Raw genomic sequence first — 13,777 nt, 5'->3', positions numbered from 1 at the left:
ATGATTAAAAAATTCCCAACTAGAACAAGAAAAATTGTTTGACTCTCATGCCTTGCTAAATAGGCGAGCGGAGTGTAGGATTGCGTCAGCGCCAAACATGAATGCTTTATTAGGTTGATTTAAGCAAGAGTCGCAGGATTCAAAACCCATGATTGGCAAGGAAGTTAAAGCTCTTAACGAGGCATAAACAAATTAAAACTTACATTTGCCCACCCTCAACTAGGTAAGAGATGCTAGTTTCTATTTCTACGTGCACTTAGGATAGCAATGTAGGTGTTTGAATATCACTAACACTTGCAGAGCTGCCCCAGCAAGCTATCTTCTATTTTATTTTCTGCTGCTTGGTTTATTGTTCTATTTGGAAGCATATTTACACAGTTAATCCTTTCTTGCTATCAGGTTATTAGCATAAAGGAAGCAATGCTTGATAAATACAGATGAATGTTACAATTTATGCCTTGATTTTAATATATTGTGACATGAGACTTGATTGTTTCTTATTTTCCTCTGTTGTTGTTCATACATTGATGGGTATTTACTCATAAGGTTCGGAGTAGCAAGAATTGAATATAGGCCTGGGTGTGGTCATTGGTCATTATTGTTATTCTTTTGATCGATCTTTTGTAGCTTAGATTTTATAACTTTTCATTTTAACGATTGACGTGCCATGATTGCACCATGAAAGGGGCTAATTTCACCTGTAGCAACCGAATTCGCTTTGAATTCTAATATGTGTTGCTCCTGGTTGTTAAGCCTTGCTACGATTGCCTGCTATCGTTATAGTTCCCTTCTTATAACTTGACCCTATTCAAACCATCCCGCCCCTTAGGAGATGTCTTCTTTTCAAAACTTTTCAACCCTTTCTCCCGCTTACTAAATTTGATGATTTGCTTTAATAATCTTTTTTATTTGATGGTTTGAATTGCGTATTTTTTTTTTAAATTTTCTTTTCATTAACTCATACTTCGGAATGTTGAATTTTTTTTGACTGCTCTGCCAATAGTGGTGACTTACTAAGTCTTCATTTGGGGTTGCGTTTGGTTGCAATGCTAATTTTTATTGGTGGTTTCCCAGTGCCTTAACGACTGAAATGGAGCCATGGGGTTGAGTAACAAACGAACGCGGCTATCATTATCGTGCCGGATGAGGATGGACACATTTTCCTAATGTGTCAACGAGCATATGTGTAAGATTCTAAATACTCATACTTCTGTGTATTATAACTTGACAATCCTGGAATGAAGCTGTGCTATGTGATTAAGAGAACGACATTGCACTTTAGTTGGATATAATATGATAAACCTTTTAAGAAGACATTGCACTTAAAATAGTCCATATTAGATAACTTTTTATTTAGCTTATCATACTATAAATGGACACGGCATATTTAGTTTAACATTGCACCTTCAATCTAGGTGGTTTACTGTATGTGATAATGGGTAGATGTTTTGTAAATTTGTTATGTTTTCTTCATTATGGATAGTATTATTATTTCACTTTCTTTGCTCTTTTGACTCTGATGTTTATAATAGACTATATGGTTTGTTTATTAAAGTTGTATGCTTCGATATGCTTAAGTCATAGCCAATGTTCTATATCACCATTTAATGACAAACAAGAAAAACTAACCTCCTCTTGGTATCATTTATGTTATGTTAATTGGATGGGCTGGCTAAAAAAATGATCTCTTCGACCATTCTAATATCATCCTCTATGGTTATCCAACCATGTATGGGGCTTGCAAAATCGAGTCTAATACGATTGATTCTATTGTCGTTCTGCTGTTAGCCTTTGGTCATAGTGGACCTGCTAACTGAAAAATGACATCTTACAATAGCCACGCATTAAATCAGTGGCTACCATGTTCACCACTTGACAATTTGGTCTTTTGTGTGCGTTTGTTTTTCGAATCATAACGGACCTAATGTCATTGCTGATCAGCTAATAGGATGCTTTTTTAAAATAGCCATGTCTCTGGTGCTTTTGTTGCAAGACAACCTTACATGTATACTTAGAACAATCATTTTTTAATATTTATCCAGCGCTTTGAGCAATATTCAAACCATAACTGTTTGCCGCTTCTCTTAGATTTTTTGTTTTTATATATTTCTGTTTATAATTTGGCCTGTTTTGGTTTGTGTCCAACTATACTATGAATTCCCGGTCCTTTGCCCTTTACCGCGCCTTTAACCAAGCAGGTTTTGTGGTTCAGTTTTAATGTCTCCCACCTGCCTTGGTGCGTTACCAAAACAAAGTATGCAATGATTACGAAACTGGAAATCCAACAATTCTTCACACCTACCTATGCATATTTGGTACCCTTCCCATTCTTTACCATAACTGGGCATATGCCTAATCTAACACTACGTGACCATCTTCTTGCTTAGAATGATTTAAAACCTAATTCCGTATATGCATGTTTAATTATTTATAACTACTTTGCTTATTGGTCATTCCATGTTTAATGTGACGTGATACACAATCTCTTTAAAGCGGCTCATTTTACTTGACGTGGTTCATCCCGTAAGGCTTTACTCTACCACTACATTTATGGTCGAGTGTCATTGTGCCCCCCATAGTCATCCACACAGTAGTCATTGAAAGTTTTTTATTTATCTCAGCTATGATTAGATTTTTCATTAACATTGTTTAGATCAAATCACTTGCATTCTTAAAAGCATTTTAAGCCTTACAAAGATCGTTCCAATACAGTTTTTACCTATTCATTTGATGCTATGATATAAAAAAGGCTTAAATAAAAAAGGATGATTCCAGTTCACTTTCCAATTTATACTATAATTACTAGATTAGTGTTACATAGAAAGGGCCCAAGGTAGGATCAAGCTAAGCAGCCATCATAGGAAATGCTTCTACAATATCAAAAGCCAATTTTCCCCGTTGGGAGTGGTATGGCGCCTTTTGTACGTTTCCCCAAGTTTTTTAACGTTTTCTCTTTTGTTGTTTGCAGTCAATACGGTTCAGAAGCACTCTATCGATCTTTCGAACTGTGTGCATCGCTATAAGGATAAGTTTATCTCCGCCCAGCTTGAATTTTAGGTTAGTTGGTTTCACTTTTGAACATCTTATTCTTTCTTGAAACCGGTATTGTTCGAATAAAAGTCGTCTATTGGGATATTTAGGATCACCTTTTGATTATGTTCCTCTCTTCAATCAAATGAAATACATTCTCATATTTACTATCTTTGCCTGAATCGCATTTAATCAATTTCGATCAGAAATTTGTCATCATGCACTTCTGTATAAACTATAACTGCATTCCGCAACTTATTTTAGTTTTAGTATTACTTAAGTACTTGACCAAATATGATGATGTTATTTTAATTGTCTGAGCCATCAACAACTATATATTTAATTTTTTATTCTTATAAGCCTCGTGTGCTTTAAAGTATGTTTAACTTATTTGTGGCAACTCAGACCAAGAGTGAAATGGCATCGGGTGGTTTGGGGCAAGTTGGTTATACCGAAACACTCGTTTACTGGATGGCAGTTATTTTCGAACAGCTTACCAACCCAAGACCGACTGGTTAAGAAGAAAATTATCCACCACTCTATGTGCGACTTTTGCAATGCTTCTAGGGAGCATTCCAAGCATCTCTTTTTCGATTGCCCGTATACAAAAGAGGTTTGGTCTAGTGTCAAAGGGTGGCTGGGTTTGAACACGCAAGTGAAGGCATCGACTGCTGAATGGTACAACCTCCTCAGGATTTGCCGTGATGCCTCGCTTGAATCTGAGATTACTAGAGCAGTAATCTCTGCCACAATATATGCCATCTGGAGAGAGAGGAACTTAAGGAAATTTCAGCAGAAGCGGCACACAGAAGCGCAGGTAGGTGCAAAGATCAAGTCAGAGATGAAGACATATCTACAAATCATGTTGACCGAAGTGCTTGGAACAGTAGCAGCAAAGGTACTTCTGGACAGGATCGGTATCCAAGTGCAATACACGTTCAAGCTCGGTGTGGTGCAAATGGTCCAAGCCGCAATCGTGGGGATTTTCTGGGTCAACACAGATGGGTCAATTTCAGCCGACGCTGAATGGGTATGGTGGTGTTATTCGAGATGAATTCGGTGCCGTCAAACTAGTGTTTACAGGAAACTCGACTAAAAGATCGGTTATCACCCAAGAGTTGCTAGCAATTGAAGCTGGAATGAAGGGAGCAATCCAGATAGGAGCGAGGAGGATTTGTGTATGCTCAGACTCGAAGGGAGCAGTAGGATCTATTACTGGAGTAGAGGAGCCGCCTTGGTACTGCCTCAACATAGTGGCTACTATTGCCTGTTTGAAGTTACACTTTGAATGGGTGGATTTTAAACATGTGTTCAGGGAATCAAACCGAGTTGCTGATTACTTCTCAAAGCTAAGCAAGGAACATGAGAATTCTATTTTGTATTTCCTACCTCCATTAGACTATGAAATATCAGAAATGGTAAAGGAGGACACACAAGGGAAAATGTACTTGAGAACATGAGTCTCTTTTTCTTTAATACAGGTCGAGGTCAGCCTAACCTCTAAATGCTTCAAAAAAAAAAAAAAAAAACTTATTTGTGTTTTCTATTCAACTGTGGACTATAATGTCTTTTCTTTTTGTTTTATTAATCTGTTAATTTTTTGTTGTCTGTCCTCGTTTCGTATCTCTTTTTAATCGTTGGATTTCTCTTAATAATTCCCTATATATCATTTCTTTTTCTACCTTTGAAAAGGGTCTGTGCATCCAGCATAGTTTCCGTTTACAACCATTTAAATATGGATGCGCCTGAGGACCACCCAAATTTGAATTCCCTTAGTCATCGTGACGTACGACAACAACAACAACAAAACCGACGTAATCGAGAAAGAGAAAGAGGAAGCAACATGAGCTCAGAATAGATGGCCCAACGAAGGGAGCGTAGACGAATCAATTATTATCAACGAATCCGAAACCAAAGAACTGAAGAATTGGCTTCTCAAAGAGAACGCATACGTGTAGCGTGGCATGCCCCTCAATCGATTCTCGCTCATGGATCGTTGGACTCCAACAATTCGACGCCTCACGAGTTAATCCAAGGCCGACACCCATCTAGAGATGTTTCGCACCTATTGCTTTATGGAGAACGTGATTTGCAACCAAGACGTCTGACTCATATAAGGCAATATGCTCGGAACTGTATTAATGCAACATCATCTACCTCAGAAATTAGTGACAATGACGGTAACAACCCCTACTAATTACTTATCCGCTTAGATTCACAACCGATTATTTATCAAGGGAAAATAAATGGACTCTAATCAGGTTTGGGCATCCTTGCTGATGATATTCCTGACGACTATGCTATCAATAACGTTGGCTTGAATGGGGTCGACATCCAGATCAGTAGTGGTAGCGAAGGCGAGCCTTTTGAAGGTTACATGTGTACCTTACTCTTGACCCAATAATAAATTTGTTGTTTTCGTTTACGTATCTTGCAAAACAAGGACCTTTATTTATTTTGTAGACACTGACGCTGATCACGGGGATTTCTGTGTTGATGTCATTAATCCATTCAATGGTATTAATACTGCAATGCACTCTGATGATCTCGGGGGGGAACCATGAAGGTTCAAGAGAAGAAATACTTCCTATACAAGGTTAAAATTTGCCCTTGAATTAAGTACATCTATTTTATGTATTCTGGTGTTTTTAGTGGCTACGCTTCCGTGATTAATACATTGACTCAGAAGAGTGTGTTGCCTTAGGTAACGGTCAGATCGGCCGAAGGAGGGGAGACACGGCTAGAAAAAGGCGGAACCATAATTGTGCACGGGGCTATGACAACTCTTTAGATGTTCATACACATCATTTACCACAACCTACGAATTGTCCACGATGCCAAGCAAAACTGTTCCATCGCGAACCGCCCGGTTTTTGCTGCTTAAATGGGACAATAAGTTTGCCAGTTTTAGCAGCACCGACTGAATTGGTGGATTTATTTACATCTCCATCAACTGCTGCTGTCGATTTTAGGAAAAACATACGTGCATATAATCATGTCTTCTCATTTACTTCTATGGGGGTTAACATAGACGATGATCTTGCTGACGGTCGAGAAGGCATTTACACGTACAAAGCCCGAGGCTCTATTTATCATCGTATTGGTAGCCTTTTGCCCAAGCCTGGTCACAGACCTAGATTTCTTCAGATGTATATATACGATACAGATCATGAGCTTGACAATCGTATGGCTGAAAATGGGGTGTTGGACAGACGGGTATTGGCTATCATTCATAATGTTTTAAAGGAGAATCCATATGTCAAGATTTTTCGCCAAGTTTCCCAAAGGTTGTCATCTCCTAATCTTCGTCTACTTATTAGAGATAACCCAACAGGAGCTCATCAATATAGCATGCCTACATCTTCTCAAGTAGCAGCGATATTAGTTGGTGGTGAGGATCCAAGTAACCTAAATGAAAGGGACATCATAGCTCAAAGAATATCTGGAGCGTTTGAGAATGTTCCTGACACGGCCGGCTATTATGATCCACTTCAATACCCTCTACTACTCCCTTATGGCAGCCCGGGATGGAATTTGCATATGTTCTGTTCTAATAGAAAACGACTCACGAGTCAACAATTTTATTGTTACTTACTCCAAGTAAGCTTTCATCTATTTAGTGTTTTGTTCTGTATTGGTTTTCCAAAACCATTACATGACCAATGTCTTCTCCCATTGTTAGATTCGACCAAATGATCCACTTCTACTTCTCCGTAGTGGTCGTCTTTTACAACAATACATAGTTGACAACTATGTTAAAATATCAACTCTGAGATTAAGGTGGATACGTGATCACCAACAAGAAATTAGGGCTGAGCTTTATCAAGGATTGCAAGACTCTTGAAGCTCAGGAGAAATTCATTCAGGTGTGTATTAAGTTTTTATAATTTATTACCATTTAATCGGCTAGACATTCTTATATCCATCTTTTTAAAATATTTAGGTAATGTTGGACGGAAAACAATCTTGCCTGCATCTTTTGTGGGATGTCCCCGTGACATGCATCGACGATATCACGATGCTATGGCACTAGTTCAAAAGTATGGGAGGTCGGATTTGTTTATCACAATGACTTGCAATCCATCTTGGGAGGAGATCATTGATGAGTTATTAGAAGGTCAAGTTCCAAATGACAGGCCAGAATTGATAGTAAGGATCTTTCGTGCAAAGCTTGAAGAGTTGAAGAATGATCTGTTTACTAAAGGAGTTCTTGGGAAAGTAGTTGCACACGTTCATGTTATTGAATTCCAGAAAAGAGGAATGCCTCATGCACACATCCTTCTAATTCTTGACGAAAATGACAAACTGACAACCGCAGACGATTATGACAATATTGTTAGAGCGGAAATTCCAGATCCAAATATTGAACCGGAGCTATATGAGATTGTTGTCAAACACATGATTCATGGACCGTGTGGTTCTGTTAATCCAACATGTGTCTGCATGAAAGATCAGAAGTGTACAAGAAATTTCTCAAAACAATTTGCACCAGTAACTAATCAAGGAATTGATTCCTACGCTACATATATGCGGCGAGACAATGGTGCTTTTGCAATTGTCCAGAATCATCGCCGTCGTTACCGTGTCGATAATCGTTGGGTTGTACCCTATAATCCGTGGTTATTACAAAAATACAATTGCCATATCAATGTTGAGGTATGCTCGAGCATTAAAAGTGTCAAATATTTGTACAAGTATATCTACAAGGGTTCAGATTGAGTTGCCGTTAAAGTAACATCTACAGACATAGAAGAACAAGATGAAATAAAGCAGTATGTAGATGGACGTTGGATTTGCCCACAGGAAGCCCTTTGGAGAATTTTTGAATTCCCGCTAAGTCAGATATACCCATCTATATATTCTTTGCAGGTCCATCTTAAGAATATGCATGAGGTAACCTATCAAGGCGACCAACTCATTGAGGATGTTTTGGCTGATGATAAGAACTCCCGCACAATGTTGACAGAATTTTTTAAACTAAATAGCATTGATGAGGCTGCTCGGCTATATCTTTATCGTGAGATCCCTGGACATTATGTATGGAACAAGACGTCTAATCATTGGAAAGAAAGAAATGGACATAATCGTGTCATTGGAAGGCTTTATGCAGTATCCCCTCTTGAGGTGAGAGGTATTACTTGAGGGTATTGCTAAATCATGTTCGAGGACCAACATCATTTGAGCATCTACGAACCCCACATTCAAAGAGGCGGCTGAAGCATTAGGCCTGCTTGAAAGGGATAATGATGTTCACGAATGTTTGCTTGAAGCATCGAGGATACAAATGCCCTCTTCTCTACGGAAATTATTTGTTACAATCTTGGTCTATTGTAATCCATCTGGAGTTCGTGATTTGTGGAATGAATTCCATAGCTATATGGCCGAAGATTACACCGCGTTGGGTTTGAACTCAACGTGTCGCACGCATCGCTTTGTTACGCTAACTTCAACTCTTATTGGAACAGCATGGTCAAAATATTTCGGGATACGATTTGCCTTCAATAACCGGTGAACAAGTCAACCTTGATGATATATCCAATTTGGTTAGAGAGGAACTGTCTATTCCCATTGCTTCAGAAGACATTACTTCTATAAGTAAACTTAATAATGATAAAAAAAAGGCTTTTGAAAAGATTATCAGTTCAGTCCAACGGAGAGATGGTGGGGTCTATTTCGTTGACGGACCAGGCGGAATAGGCAAAACATACTTATATAAATCGATTCTGGCATAACTCCGGAGCGAGGGCCAAATTGCTATTGCAACAGCAACTTCGGGAATTGCTGCTATAATGATGCCTGGCGGTCGTACAGCCCATTCTAGGTTCAAGATCCCAATACCAATTACATCTACGTCCACTTGCAAAATAACTAAAAAAAGCAAATTGGCATGTTTGTTACAACAAGCGAGTATACTTATATGGGATGAGGCTACAATGACACATCGTTATGTGTTTGAGGCACTGGACAGGACTTTAAAAGACATCACAGGCAGTGAATTGCCTTTTGGAGGGAAGGTTTTTGTTATGGGTGGAGATTTCCGTCAAGTACTCCCTATTGTTTCACGTGGTACAAGAGCACAAACTATTGATGCATGTATTACAAACTCACCACTTTGGGAGAAAGTGCATGTGATACGTCTTAAGGAAAACATGCGAGCGAAAAATGATCTTGCTTTTGCGAAGTTTCTTATGAGCATAGGCGATGGGACTAAACCATTTATTGATGGGGACATGAATGAACTTCCTAGAGATATTGTCGTGCCGTGGGAAAATGAGCATTCACGTGTGAATCTTATAAATGAGATCTTTCCAAGATTACATGAAAATGCCGGTGACACTGACTACATGATTCAGAGGGCAATAATAACTCCTAGGAATGAAACTGTTGAATTATTGAATGATGAAATAATTTATCAGTTTCCAAGTGACGAAGTGTCGTATTACTCTTTTGATTCGGTGGCGAATGATTCACGTGGTTTGTACCCGCAAGAGTACTTAAATTCTATTTGTCCCAGTGGTCTGCGTCCTCACGAGTTGAAACTTAAGCTAGGAGCTCCAGTTATTCTAACGAGAAATTTAGATCCTAAGAATGGCCTATGTAATGGAACACGACTAATATGTAGAGGGTTCGACACACATGTAATTGATGCAGAAATCATTACTGGAAATTCAGCTGGTGCTAGAGTTTTCTTGCCCCGCATTCCGTTGCACCCTTCTCAAGATGCAAGGTTACCTTTCGAGCTGACTAGGAAACAATTTCCTATAAAGCTAAGCTTCGCTCTTACAATCAACAAATCACAAGGTCAAACAATACCAAATGTTGGAGTATATTTACCCGAGCATATTTTCTCCCACGGCCAACTCTATGTTGCTTTATCAAGAGGAGTGTCACAATCTTCGACTAGAGTTTTAGTTAAGAAGGGAACATTGAGGGGTCTCTCTGGAACTTACACTAAAAATGTTGTCTACAACGACATCCTCCGTTCTTGCAGTGCATAGTAGCCATTGGTGTCTTCTGTTCTTGGCTGCCTAATTATTGCTTTAGATATCTGTATGTCATTTTAATCTTCCTTACTTCATACGTTGATTGTGTCTCTTATGTATACAATATAGAACTACAATTGCCTATGCAATTTCCTTGCGTTGTGCACCAGTTAATCCACCGAACGAGGTTTAATGATGTGTAATCATTTGGTGTGCAATTTGACAAGTCAATTGCACTAATTTTTGTTATAGCAATCAATTTATATAGCTTTTTTCCAAGATAAAAAATAATTTTTATGTTGTTCCATTAAGTTCATTTATGTTGAGAAAATGTTTGGATTTCTGAATTTATGCCAATGCATATCCATTCAGATGTGTAACCAAAAGAATTGATATTGTACTGCATGTGCTCCTGCAGCCATATTAACAACACGAATAAGGTTTTCCTGAACATCAAGACTATGTTTGACGTGTTTACGTTTATTGGGAAGTTATTATATAAAACTGTAGAGTGGATAATATGTTGTTACAGTTTGTGATCATTTCTTTAACTGGATGCAGTTTACTTAACTTTGGAGGCAACAAGTTTTTCACCAGCGCCGAGGAAGAGGAGGTAATTATAACTACCTTAAATTCTACTGTTTGCGTTGTACACTGTTGGTTGCAATGGTATGAGTGCAGAGAGCTCACTTCCCTTATTGTTGAGTCTGGGATACACTTGTGTCAGGGTCGGGAGCCTACTACTACCCTTATTGCTTCCAATATATGTTGAAGCCTATGCCAATTCCTAATTTTGTTGAAGCCTTCACCTGCTACCAGGTCCTGAATTACAGTAGAAGAGGAGTGGAGGTACCTCAACTCGCAAGGAAGTTTAATCAATCTTCCTCTCCTAGCAGAAAAGGGAAGGTTGTCACTTCCTTTGCCCCCTAGGACTTTAGGCATTTGATTAGCAAAGGCCAGGTTAGGGTCGGCCCTTACGCCATTCTTGACTTTTCTTTCTTTCTTTTTAAGGGTGTGACTCATCCTGTATACCTTGCCTCGACTCTAAGAGGCCTCCCTATCCTAACCCGTGGGGTGGGTTGCAAAGGACGACAACATTCAATCCTCCTGAAAACTTGCACATGTGGCTCAGAGCGTTTTATGGGGCTCGCTCCGACTACGCTAAGAATTAATCTTTTCTGCCGTTCATATGATCATTGTTATAGTCGGCATAATAGCCCACTACATCTGTAACTGGAACAGCAATCAGTTATTCAGCTTATTATTAGATGATGAGACTCGGTGGGTATATATATTCAAAGATGAAATGGAGCATGATGATAACGAGTGTGTGGGGATCCGAAAAGCCATTTACCTCGCATTTGAGTCCCAAAGCGGAGAAGTGTGAGGCAATTACTCTTAACACTTAGTCTTCATTGCATTGAAAATGTAAGTAGACTCCTACAGAGTAGAGACCTGATCATCCAGTCTTAGGCCCAAATTCGGATTTTCAGTTCTTCCAATGAATACCGTGTCTCCCTTGCTATAATGAGAGCTTACCAAGGGACAAGGAAAAGTTATTTGATTTTTTATATAAATAACCAAGTTCTGATTGTGGTTGTCATAGGTTTTTCATCTTATGGTCATAAACAAACCAATTTTATATGCATTTAATCAGTTCCACCGACCAGTACTCGCAGTTCTATGTTACTGCTCTTCTGCCAGTATATTTTTTTGTTTCAACTTTAATTTTGCAGTCAGCTGAACTTGGAGTCAAACCAGGCTCTGTTTAGGACTCTAAAGTGACATTGCATTCTGATCAGCTTTCCCAGCTGAGCTGATGGTACATGGGTCGTGGGTACCTTATACATTTGATAACAATACAAGAAGTTATTGTAAAGGATTTGACGGATAGGACAAGTACAATCAGAAATCAACTAGAAAAAATAACAAAATACAAGAAAAACATATTTTTAACTCCAGATATAAAAAATAGTCCTAATGAAACAAGTTGTGATAATAACATATTAGAATCTCCGAAAGAAATTTGGCAGATATTAATATTAAAAAGAAAAAATGGCCGACTAATGCGTTAATGTCACTATTTTTTTAAATATTTTATTGAAAGGATACACATAGATATCTTTTTTACATATCATTATTCTGGAAAGACGGTCAACCTTTACAAATAAGTGGAGGTGACTTGCATTATTTTCGTATTGGCTCCCGAGGTAAGTGAACCATTTTCATCTTATACAATTTCATTTGTATCTTTCCCGTTTTAAATATTTTATTATTTCATTTCATCTTATCTTAGCTCTTGACATAATTTTCAGCTCGACTGATGCTAAATGTATGTGTATTTTGCATTTAATTAGTGTAATAATCTCTACCTCTCTCTTAATATTTCCCCTTTTTTTTATTTTCAGTACTGGGAGGACCGGCTTTTGAGAGCAAAGGCATTGGGCTTGAACACAATTCAAACATATGTGCTTTGGAATTTGCATGAACCAAAACCTGGGGAATGGATGTTTGAGGGTATTGCGGACTTAGAATCTTTTCTCAAGATGTGTCCCGAGCTAGGTTTCCTTGTGATGCTTCGCCCTGGACCATACATATGCGTAGGTGAGCAATTAATTTTCTGTTTACGAATAGAATAAGGCTCAGCAGTGCACATACTTGCAGTGCCCATTGTCTTTCGTTGATTGTTTGATTGTTGTCCTTCGATCTGACTTGACCTTTAGTTGAGATTGAATTTACAAGTTCGGTAGTGAAAGGTGACTTTCAATGTTAGGTGGTAATGACATCGCGGAACATTCATAGTGGCAATAAATTAAACGTTAAGTTTTTCTCATTTTGAATCTTCATCTAGGAGGGAGAATTCAATTGGTAATTAGATTGTTCAGTAAGTAGATTCCTAGAATATTGCTCAAGTTAGGTCTGCATGGATTGGCTATCTGCATATTTGGCTCCGACATGGTCAAACACAATTTGATCTTAGGTCACATGGAACCATACAATAGTATAGATTCAATGATTTGTTGATTAATGAATTTCTATATGTTGTTTCAGGGATTATTTTGGCGAGTTTGTAGACTTTTGTTTCAAACAATTCGGTGACAGGGTTAAGAAGTGGGTTACCGTAAATGAACCTTCAATCTTGACTACTCATGGCTATTTAAATGGAATTAATGCTCCTGGTGGACGTTCACCACCAAATGGAAACTGTATATCAAATTAACCAAATAGTGGTTCATGTATGGAAGCCACCTTGAATTGATGCTACTGCAGCATGCTTTAAAAGGACTGCGGGTGAAAAAACATATTGATCTACAAAAACACCAGTTCTCCCTATATTTAAGAACAATCGACATGATGTATTCCTCATGTGAGAGCCTATATTTCTATTGTGTGCTGTGGTCGTGTGATTACATCTCTTCAGTTTTCTTTCTATTTTTTTAAAGATATTATTATTGCTTATTTTGTTTTATTTTGTTTTTAACGTCATATTGTTTCAGTATACAATATGCGAGCAGGTCATTATTTATTGCTAATATCTATATACGTATTTTCAATTCAATTAGTATATTGGTCCAGTTAGTAAATTCACATCGTCTTAGTATACCAACAACAACGCCTAATGTATACATTTGAACCAAAAGAGAAAAAAGGAAACTAATGTGTACCTCAAAACACAATTTCCAAAACTAATACTATTTTCGCATTAATAAGGCGGTATGAATTTTCCCGTATCACCACACCTAATTATTTTAATCTCAATTAAA

At 38.1% G+C, this 13,777-nt stretch overlaps 1 protein-coding gene and 1 long non-coding RNA gene across 2 annotated transcripts; both read left to right on the top strand.

The window, feature by feature from the left end:
* Nucleotides 1-8,822: 8,822 nt before the first annotated feature.
* On the top strand, nt 8,823-10,028 carry LOC147516263 (uncharacterized). The gene has a single exon (XM_086593199.1). It carries the CDS (start codon nt 8,823-8,825, stop codon nt 10,026-10,028), a length of 1,206 nt encoding a protein of 401 aa, XP_086449325.1.
* Nucleotides 10,029-12,250: 2,222 nt separating this feature from the next.
* On the top strand, nt 12,251-13,348 carry LOC147516262 (uncharacterized). The gene is made up of 3 exons (XR_015213629.1): nt 12,251-12,345; nt 12,422-12,617; nt 13,065-13,348. It is a non-coding gene; the product is annotated as an uncharacterized LOC147516262 (long non-coding RNA).
* The last annotated feature ends 429 nt before the right edge of the window (nt 13,349-13,777 follow it).

This window comes from Coptis chinensis, chromosome 2 (assembly GCF_015680905.1).
Source record: "Coptis chinensis isolate HL-2020 chromosome 2, ASM1568090v1, whole genome shotgun sequence".
In the NCBI taxonomy this organism is placed as follows: domain Eukaryota; kingdom Viridiplantae; phylum Streptophyta; class Magnoliopsida; order Ranunculales; family Ranunculaceae; genus Coptis; species Coptis chinensis.
The sequence above is the reverse complement of the archived record's forward strand: the minus strand, read 5'-3'. Positions and strand labels throughout refer to the sequence as shown.